The sequence below is a fragment of the Strix uralensis genome, chromosome 14 (genome assembly GCF_047716275.1).
Source record: "Strix uralensis isolate ZFMK-TIS-50842 chromosome 14, bStrUra1, whole genome shotgun sequence".
In the NCBI taxonomy this organism is placed as follows: Eukaryota; Metazoa; Chordata; class Aves; order Strigiformes; family Strigidae; genus Strix; species Strix uralensis.
This window is the reverse complement of record NC_133985.1, coordinates 17,221,883-17,232,386: the sequence shown is the minus strand read 5'-3', so window position 1 is coordinate 17,232,386 and position 10,504 is coordinate 17,221,883. Positions and strand designations below refer to the sequence as shown.

The following is a 10,504-nucleotide window of genomic DNA, read 5'->3' as shown; positions in this document are numbered from 1 at the left end:
TGCTCTGTCCCCTCTGCTCTGGAACAGTGAGTGAGGAGCAGGCCATCAAATGCCACGAGCCATCAGGCATGAAGGCCCACAAACACTGCACATGCACAGTCTCCATTGGAAAGCAAGCGGCAGGGACACCGCAGGGAAGCGGCTGGGGGCAGCCCCTGCCATGCTGCACACACGGAGAAATTGTAGGGGCTGTAAATGACACTAATGACCGGGCAGAGCACAGCAGCCAAGCGTAAGGATTGCTTGCTGCGAGGGACACTTAGAGGCATTTCTTAAAGCCCAGGACAGGGACCAGGAGGGGAAGAGTCCCCAGCCTGGACATCACTGCTCCGGTGGATGGAGACCAGCTCCAGGCAGGCTTTGTGGAGGGTCACTCCTCTCCCCTGCGGGCAGCGTGTATTCCCACCACACTCTGCAACCAGCTGGGGGTGACCACAGCTCGTCACTGCAGCCGATTTCCACCCAAAGCTGCAATGTCATTTTTACAGCAGATGAGCTTAAAGCAGTGTCCGGCCCCTTCACCCACACTGAATGGTGGGAGACTGTAGCCCTGCAGATGGGTGCTGAAACTTCATGTATCTGCATGAACCTCCTGCCTGGCTGTGGGTAGAAACCTTTCCTTGGCTGGCTCAGAGATAAGCAGGATTTAACCAAAACAGACAGTTAGCAGAACCGGGAGTGGGGAGTGGAGCAGCCGGGGCAGTGTGGATAGCATAAGCTGCAGTCAAGACATCAAGGACAAGCAGCCTGGTTTACAGCAAGACAGACTGTGAGTTCTCCTCCACGGCCACACACACCACTGGTGGTCCCGCCCGCCAGTCTGGCACACAGCAAGTGCCACAGGGACTGCTGGCTCCAAGGCCAGCCGTGCCACCGCGTGCCATCCAGCTGCACACCAAACCGCCCGCACACGTCCTCCCCCAGCCCACTGCCACCAGAGCTGAGCCACCGGGCAACCAGCTGCTGGTGGCTGCACCGGCCATGCCTGGGAGGAAGCTGAAAGCAGTAAATAATAATTAACATTGGCAAACACCAGCTCAGACCAGCAAGGGAGTGGGGCTAGGGAAAGGGATTCACCCAGGTCCACGGAAGTGTTATGTCAGGCATCTGAGTGCATGGGCACAAAGCAGAAATAGGTTGTGGTTCTGGGCCTTAGCTCTGGAAACTTCCTGCCACTGGGAGATTTTAATGCAAGAAAATAATGCAGTAATGTTACACTTTTATCCTTTAGCTTCCCTTAAATTAAAAAGTAATAAAAAGCATCTGCAACACATTCCTTGAAATGTCTCCAGCCCCTGCAAGTGCATCTCCAGCACTTAATTTTACTTTACATCAACGGTAAGGATGGACTTTGGAGTTCTAAACCACTCCAGGAAAGAATAAATTGCAATTATGTCAAAACTAATCTCAATGTACGTGTGAAAAATCTCTTAATACAGAGTAACCTTTTCCTTCAAACTTTAGTTGGTTTTCCTTTCTGTAGGAGTCAGTTGTGACTGGTAGGTATGGGAGACATCCCCCAGGTGAAACGAGAGACAGCAGACTGGGACAGACACATGCAATCCTTCCACTGGGCTGAAAACCTGAATTAAATGGATAGGAGCTGGGCAAAGCAACAGTACAACTGGTTACTGGGCTGAGAAATAAGAGGCCTTGGAGATCCCCACAGCCCTTTCCTTCCTCCATCCCTTCTGCATTTCTCATCAGCACAGGCGTTCTCCTGTGTCTGTGGGTGCATGGAGCACCCGTGGATCCTGCCCAGCATCAGGGCCCCACGACGCTATTACCTGTTTGGCTGAAATTTTGTAGGCGGGCAGGGAAGGGGGCAAGAGGAACACTTGCTAGGGGAAGGGACTGATCCAGGTGTCTTGAGCTGGGCCCACGATCCAGAATGATTCCTCACATCTATATGGTCATGCAGTGCCCTAACAAGCACTGTACTAAACCTAGGCTGAGTCTGTGTTCCCTGTTTCTACTTGCAATTTGGTGGCCTGTGGGCTCAATCATCTTGCTGGGGTCCAGTGACTTCTACCTCGTGGTCCCATTTAACTCAAAAGGACACTTGTTCACTTGCAAGAGTCCCTTCTTCCCAGCACTCACATCCCAAATGGAAAATTTGTCTGTTCTGTGATGGAAAGACAGATTGCCCGAATCTAAGTGACATTCAAGCTCAGTTCTCCTGAGACATGTCCCTCAGGCACAGATTGCAGTCAACTTCTGAAGACAGGTGCAATTTCCTGAGAGAGTTGTCTTGCATGTAAGAGACAGTTTCCCATCTCTTTTACAGAAAACCACTTAAAGCAGTACAAAGACACACAAGACACACAGACATGCACTGAAAGATAGAAGCAGCGCCTTGATTTACTGTGGGACTAGAAACAGCATATAACCTCCTTCTCTAGATTTCTCCACTTTTTAAAGCCCAAGATGAAGCTGTCTCTTCCTGCCAGCCCTCTGCTTTCCGACATCTGGCAGGGTAGTAAAGGTCAAATGTCAGAGCAAGTTAAGAGGTATGCAAACAGTTAAGCCACCTTTTTTGCTGAAGTCATGTTTGAGTTCCTGCAAAATAAATAAATAAACAAACAAAAAAATAAATAAATGGAAAAAATACCAAAGCACAGAGAAGATCATGTTATACAAAGATGCCCTCTGCCGGTCACAAGCCAAAGGAAAGCCATCCGCCTGAGCTCTATGCCAATGATTTGTGACTTCCCTCCCTCCTTTTATAGATGAACCCCTAAAAATACTCCGTATGAAGGGAAATGTGCTCTAAAACTTAAATTTAGTGTTTTTTCCCATGACAGCTGAAGTGATCTAGCAGCAAATTACTAGCAAGGGCAGTCAAGCCACCTCTCTCTTTTGTTTTGGATCTTATGATCCTTGGATAAGTGAAATAGCTTCAGTTAAAATCCAACAGAAAAACAAAAACATTGTAAGAAATGTTCTGCCAGGTCAGCCAGCTGAACTGACTCTCTAGCTGCCCTGACGTAATGTAAGGAAGGTGGTGAGAACACAGGGCTAGGGAAAAAAGGGGCATGTCCACATTATTTGAGACTGGCTTTGCTGTAATGGTTAATTTGTGCAGGCATTTGAGACATAGTCCACAAGTCCCTGCAAGTTGAAAACAGCTCTTGCAGTCAGTACTATGAGCTGAAAACTATTTCAGGCACTAATCAGTTCAGAGCATGTTTCTGTCTGTTTTAAATAGCAATATTTTTTGATCATAGCTATGATTTTAAACAATTTCTAAGAAGTATTGAGAGCTTACTCAAATGATACAAATTGCAGATTTTAAATCTGTTAAGTCAGTATTAAACAGTGCAGATCTATTGCACACACACATCAGTATCAGCTCGATTCTTTCTTGTATCAGTTTAATTCCTGCTGGTGTAAATCCCTGATTTAATTTACTGACTGGGAATTAAATCAGCATGAACTGGTTTCAGTGCATCTGTGCTGGGTATTTGTGATGATCAAACCAGACCATTTTAAAAGTGTGTCATTGGATTAGAAAGCTCCACTGACAGAAACAAGATCTTAAAGAGATGCAATATAATAACCTTGGACAAAGAACAGTACACGCAGTGAGCGCGCAGCCCTCTCCTCCCACTTCATTCTTTTCCACTGAAATTGAACTCTGTCTGCAAAAACATTTCACAGTCAGGAAAGAGTTTTGTACATGTCCTCATAGTGTTGGGACTCTAGGAAAATCAACAGGCTGCAACGATCAGGTTGCCTTGGGACAGATGTCCAGTTAGCCAGGGGCTGTGCGTACTGGGAGCTATTCTGAAACCCAACATTTTGCACCCATGAGGGCAGCAGGGTGCTGCTTTTTTCATCCTCGAATTTAGTGGAGGATTAACAGTGATATCAACAGAATCTCATGTTGGAGGTCCTTGTGCTAACAACCAACCCCCTCCATCACGTACCCACAGGGGTCTTTGTGTCCCACCGCCCTCCCAGGTATTGTTGGGGGCCACCATTCTCTCTGGTCAGCTGGTGAATGTCTTTGGGATTTGTTTTCATGCATGATATGCTCTGGCAAGCTCTAGGTTCACCTAGGAAAGGCACAGAGGCTGTGTTCTACCTCTCCTCTACAACCATGGTTGGGTTCACATGGGCTTTCCAGAGTAGCTAAGGGGTCCCCCACAGAAATGGTGCTGGCTGTATGTGGTCCTGCTGCTTCTCCGGTATGAGGGGTTTGCTGAAGCTGGACCTGCAGGTCTTTCCTACTTTGTGCATCCCTGGAAACAGCCTGTTTTATTGGGAGAGCTGGAAAAAGCTCAGAACTCTCTCTTCAGCATTTCATACTCCTGGTATATACCTAGCCTCTTCACACCGGGCAAGGCTACTGTGCAGACTTCTCCCCAAGGTAGGAAGCGTTCTTCCCAGTCTTCTTTAGGGTTTCCAATAGGGTGTCAACACTGTGCTCAGAGTCGATGCACACCTTCTTGTTGGGCAGGTCAATATCAAACTGGACACCTACAAGGAAAGAAAAAAAAAAACTTGCATAGCTAGAAGCAGCTAAAGGGTGTGAGCATGGGGAAAACTCACCTTGTATTAGAAATAGTGTGACCAGCAGAAGTAGGGAGATGATAATCCCCATGTAGGGCCTGGAGAATAAATCCTGTGAGGAGTGATTGAAGGAGCTGGGACTGTTTAGTTTGAGGAGAAGGCTGAGGGGAGACCTCATCACTCTCTACAACTACCTGAAAGGACATTGCAGACAGGTTGGTGCTGGTCTCTTCTCACAGTTAATTAGCGATAGAACAAGAGGGAATGGCTTTGAACTGCAACGGGGGAGGTTTAAACCGGATATTAGGAAAAAATTTTTCACAGAAAGAGTGGTCAGACAGTGGAATAGGCTGCCCAGGGAGGTGGTGGAGTCACCATCCCTGGGTGTGTTTAAGGGTCATTTGGATGAGATGTTGGGGGATGTGGGGTAGGGGAGAACTTTGTAGAGTAGGGCTGATGGTTGGACTCAGTGATCCCAAGGGTCTTTTCCAATCTGAATGATTCTGTGATTCACACATTCGTGCTCCCAAGGCCATCAGTCAAATGTATGGGTGCCTCCTGCCAGCAGCCCCTGATCCCACCACCAGCCAGCAAAACTAAACTGGTATCTTGCCAGCAGTGGTATGAAGGAAGCCAGGTCTCCTATCGATCTGCATCGGGCAGCACTGATTCTCAACTACTTGAAATCTGCTCACCCCACCCTGGATCAACACAATCACTCATGCAACAACCAGAATGAGCTGAGTTGAAACCAATCACTATAATCTCCAACCAGCTCAGCCTGTGCCATGGTTTAGCATAGACAGTCACTAACGAGGCAGTTAGCGTAGGGGTTAGGACAGGGTCAGGACAGGTTTCCTCAGTGGCGGTACCAGCTTACAGGAGGAGGGAGGGAAAAGACACTTTCCCATGTGGATTTCCGAGTGGCTAGTAAGGGTGAGCCACTCTTAGCCCAGTGAAAGGAACTGGACATGAAGTCTCTATCCAGCCACCTATTTCCACAAAACTTGCAGGTATGTCTCAGCTTTGAGAGCTCTGCCACGTCATCACATGAGGCTGATACTGGCAAGCATGCTGAAGAGTGGTGGAGGTGCTGACAACCACACGGAGAAAGTGGATCACCACAGCCAGGTAACGGGGTCTGGAAGAAGTTGCAAGGCCTTCTCCTCGGTGACTGAAAGCTGTTCTCACTCGGTGAGGACAGGGGAGCAGGATGACAGGTCCTCACAACTGGTGAGTGTGGGTCAGTTCCTTCTCCCTTGGTAATCCCAGCTCAAAGGAGACATGGGTTATAATTTTCCAGGTGGTATTAAAAATAGGCTGTACAGGCAACCACCAAACGCTCTGCTCAGCAGCTCTTCGCTGTGACAGCTCTACACGTGGGCACTGATGACACATCAGGGAAGCACCACAGATACCCTGGGTTTCCTTGGGAACAGCACCTGGCAGGACACCCCTTCCTTCTGGCAGCCCGAGCAGGGATCTACCAGTGTGGCTCCCAGAGGGTTCAGGATGCGGCCCTGGTGATTCACCGCCACCTGCAGCCATGGCAGCTCCTCCCTCCCTTGACATTTCTCCATGTCATGAACAACCAGCAACTCATTACTAAGCAGCAGGCTCAGAGCAGAGCAGGGATCAGGGGTTTCCAACCAGTCACTTTCAGCTTTTACCCACAGCGCTACCCTTGCAAAATGGAGGATCCCAGGGCACTGACATCCTGCCCCGGAGCTGGCGTTGCTCCGGTGAGCTGGCTGTCACACACCCAGCACTGACTCACCTCCCAGCCTGTGCAGGACACGGGTGACCGCATTGGAGCAACCTTCACAGGTCATGTCCACAAAGAACTCGTGTTTCTGAAAAGAGGCAGACGAGGGATCAGGGAGGGTGCAGCGGGCAACACACCATAAGCACTCGTCCTCCACACTTGCCTTTTTCCTTGGGTAGGTGGGTTCAAATCCTTCCCAACCAAAAGGTCCACACATGCCACTAAGGGATCCTCAGCAAAACCGAGAGCTCTCGGTACTCCTTCCTTGTTGTGTCCCTCACAGCATAACCCTAGGGGCCCCTGGAGACTGTCTGGCCCCTGCTCGGAGCAGGGCCACCTTCAGGGTCAGCACAGGTTGCCATCTCTGTGGGCCTCTGCTGGACTCACTCCACTTGCCCTGGAAAGCCCAGGAGAAGCAAGTGTCCTCCCTCCAGCTACTCGCTGTCCTGACTTAGACTGCAAGGTTTTTGGTGCCTGCCCATCCTATTCTTCTTGCGTCTACAAGGCCGTGGGTCCCCAACATAATAAACTCATAAAAATATCAACAAAACTGAAATTTAAGGAACATTAGTGCTGGTTTTTCATTGCTTCACCCAGGCCCCAGTGCTACCTTCACGAGCTGTGAGAGATACTGGGTCAACATAAACGTGCTTGCCTGTAACACTAATCATTGTGTTCAGTCTTTGGCACCAGACGGATCCTAACTTCCTTTTCTTGCACATGCTTTTTATTTTCCTTAAAAAATAAAAGTAAAGCTGTTTTTTATCTGTTACCCGCAATCCATACTTTTTTCTATTCAAAGCCACCCTTTGCCCCCCACCACTGAGAGGCTAAAGCCCTCACGGGCACAATTCACCCGGGAAAGCAGTTCAGGAATGGCGGTTCCCATTAGGATTTTCCAGTGTAATTAGCATTTTCTTGATTTTTATTTTACAAATGCCCTGCGTGCTCTGGGGGCCGGTGTGCGGGAAGGAGGCATTGGGACTGGAGGGCTCCCGCCGCAGGGTCCCCCCCGCCCTCCCGGGGGCCGGCCTATGCCCCCAAGCCCCGGTGATTGCGGGGGGGGGCGTGGGGCGCCGGCTCCTCCCGGTGCCGGGCAGCGCCCTCCTTGCCCCGCCGCCTCCGCTGGCAACGGGCCCATCCCCGCCATGTCCCCCGGCCCCACCAAGGCCCCCTCGGCCCCACACAGGCCCCCGGCTCGGCCCCGGTGCCCGACCCAGTCCGGGCCCGGGCCCGGGCCCAGGCGCTGTGCGGGGCCGGCCGAGGGCCGCGATGAGCCGCCGCCCCCCGCCCCCCCGCCCCGGGCCCGGCACCCACCGGCATGGCGGAGCGCGGCGGCGGCTCCCGGCTCTCAGCGCGGCGCGGAGGAAGGGGCGGGCCGCGTCGGGCCCCTGAGGGCCGAGGCTGGGCCTGGAGCGCCGGGCCCTGAGCGCCGGCCCCGCACAGCGTCCCCGGGGCGGCGGCGAGTCCGGCGGCCCCACCCGGCCCCAGCCCCCCGGGGAGCCGCTCTCGACCCCTCCCGCACAGCGGGGCAGCGGCGGGGCAGCCGCCGCCCGGCCTCCCCGGGCAGGGAGGACGCCGGCCCCTCTCGGTAACCTCGGACGGGCAGAACCGTTCTGGCCGCCTTCATCTCTGACCCCGTAGCTCCACCGACGTCGGGGTTTCAGAAGGTTTTGCAAAGTCGCCGGTGGGCCAGGAACGGGGATCCGCTGCAGAGAAGCCCAGGGAGGGCAGCGAGGTCGGAGGCAGCTGCACAGAGACGGTTTCAGCACAGCAGGAGTTTGGGGCTGGGGGCTTCTGTTTGCCCTGACGTGAACTGGCTCAGGCTGTGGGATGCAGGAGTCCGGACACTCTTTGGCCCGTTCTTAACACTGACCAAATTGTTTTTAGTAGGCTTTTGGGGACAGCGATTTAATTCTTAGGAGTATTCATTGCTGAAATGCAGCCCCACTTCTCACGGTTGTTTCTCTAACCGTTTTTCTGGTACTGCCACCCCTTGCGAGGAGATGCGCCGGGGCTGTGGCTGGACCGATGATGCTGTCCAGGTTAGGATGAAGCCCGAGGTGGGAGTGAGGCCATCGGAAAGCACGAGATGGCAGAAAGGGTTAAGGAGAAAGTGGTGGAGAAAGTTTGTACTTGGAGTGGATCCCTAACAACTGCCAGCACCCTGCCTGGTGCTCTGCCCACCTGCTTTACAGGCTAAGGATTGGCACAGCGACAAAGCGGCTGCGGGAGGAAGGTGGGAAGAGTCATAAAGATGGGGCAAGAGGCACGAGGGTTGGCAGGGCTGCTTCAGAAAGCTTGTTCCTCTCTGTCTTTTGAGGTTATGAGATTTACTCGCTTAGGAGAGCTCTGGTAGACTGGATTATTGAACGAGAGAGGTTTGGGGGGGTTTCTGCTTCAGAGTAGGTTGAGAGAAAGGATGCGGGTCCCTGAGAATGTTTGCGTGTCTGCTTTGGGGTCGTTTGTTGGGGTTTTTTTCCCCTGGCTATTTGTCTCTGAAGGAGAATGGATCTCTTTCTTAAAAACTTGAGTCAAGGTGGAGGCGGCTGTGGTGGGGGCTGGGAGAAGCTCCGGTGCTTTGGCAGGCTGTGGGTAACCAGAAAAGGAGTCAGTGATGCACGTCAGGGCTGAGAAGAGCTGGCAGAGCTGCGTGGGGGGCAACACTTCCTGACCACGTGCTGGGCTTCAGCGTCTTCCTGTTAAGAAACTGTGGCAGAAAGAATAACTGGGGTGTTTCTGGTTATTTGCTACCACACCAACGGGAGCTGCATCCTGGGATGTCGGCTGGCCTTGGCTAACCCTTCCCCTCGCACTGAGTTGATGCTGAACAGGCTGAGCCCCTGAAGACTGAGCCAAAGATGATGTGAATGCCTTTTCTAGCAAGTTTCTATTGCATGGAGGGCGTGAGGGCATTCGTTTTAATGTGCATAGGTCCCTGTTGTTGTACTGACCTTTTTATAAAAGAGGAAATATCTGTCCCCTACTGCTCTGGGGGTGTCTAGGATCCCCCCGGGCAGAGTTTATTTTGGACGGCTGTTGTGCTGGGTCACTGGTCTCATGTTAAACTTGGTGAAGTCCGCGCTACTGATTTATGAACTGGCAGATTGCAATGTGGCTTAGTCTATAAATAGCCAGGGTGTGTGGGGGGGAAGGATATTAATGCTGAGCATGGTCCCATGCCAGTCCACTGACTGTATCTCTAGCTACAAGGCATAGCAGGGAGGGTTTTAGGCAGCTTTTAGGGACATGGTGGTGGGGAAGAAGTCACTTTTACACGGTGAAATATATCTCTGACTGCTTCATGTCATAGGTACATTTGGGATGGGATGTGACACAAACAAGTGGAAAGCTATGGCCTTCTGGGAGCTGGCTGGCTCAGGCTGACTGTCTGCTCCCTTACCCTCCTGCTCTCCTCACTGCAGCTGCTGGTGAGGAATCTGTGAGCTTCGAGGCCTTTCTCCTCCTCTGCAAGACTATTTGGGCCTTGCGAGGTGGGTTAGAAAAGGTCCTTGCTTGGCTTATCTTTCGTCCGGGGCAGACGATCCATCTGTCTGCTTTGCTCAGAAGTTGTGAAGGAAGGGCAGCCTGGAGATGTTGACCACAGCCTTCTGCCTGTTTCTGGTGGAGGTGGCCTCGGCAGCTGTGCTGCACGGGAGCCCTTTAGCATGAAAAGCTCCTTTTATCCACCCTCACTGGTGGTTTCTCTCAGGTGAACGGGTCAGTTGTGCCGGGCCATGGATGCCCTGGCCTCAGGCTGGGTGAGCACCTGTGGTGCAGAGCAGGCTGCAGCAGCCGGAGGAGGCGCAGCCATCCAAGGGGGAGGCCGTGGCCCATTCACTGTTCTGGGTCTGTGGCCCTTCCCTGTGGGGGCCGGGGATTGGGTGCCCCCGTGCTGGGGGAAGCAACAGCAGGGTCATGGCACACCCCACCACGGCCCGCCACCGCGCCCCGCCGCCATGTTGGGCGCCGTCCCCTTCCTCCAGCAGGGGGTGGTACCGGGCGCGGAACACCGCCCCTCGTGGCGGGCTGCCTGTCCCTTTAAGAACGCCGGAGGTGGCCTGTCCGTCAGGGCCCGCCGCGCTCTGCTATTAGCTGCCGCGCTCTGTGCCGCACAGAAGGGACCGCCCTGATCTATAACGGGGTTTACCAGCACCTTCTCAAGGGCGCTGCTCTGCGGCTCAACCATACTACGGCGTCAGGCTTGCCCCGCCTTTCGCGCCT

General features: G+C 52.8%; 1 protein-coding gene across 1 annotated transcript; it reads right to left on the bottom strand.

Annotated features, from left to right (window-relative positions):
- Positions 1–2,331: 2,331 nt before the first annotated feature.
- On the bottom strand, positions 2,332–10,469 carry ATOX1 (antioxidant 1 copper chaperone). The gene is made up of 5 exons (XM_074883499.1): positions 10,431–10,469; positions 7,598–7,876; positions 6,293–6,368; positions 4,325–4,482; positions 2,332–2,559 (listed from the first exon to the last, which is right to left on the bottom strand). The coding sequence occupies exons 1-4, from the start codon at positions 10,467–10,469 to the stop codon at positions 4,349–4,351; spliced, it is 528 nt and encodes a 175-aa protein (XP_074739600.1). The 3' UTR covers positions 2,332–2,559; positions 4,325–4,348.
- Positions 10,470–10,504: the final 35 nt, after the last annotated feature.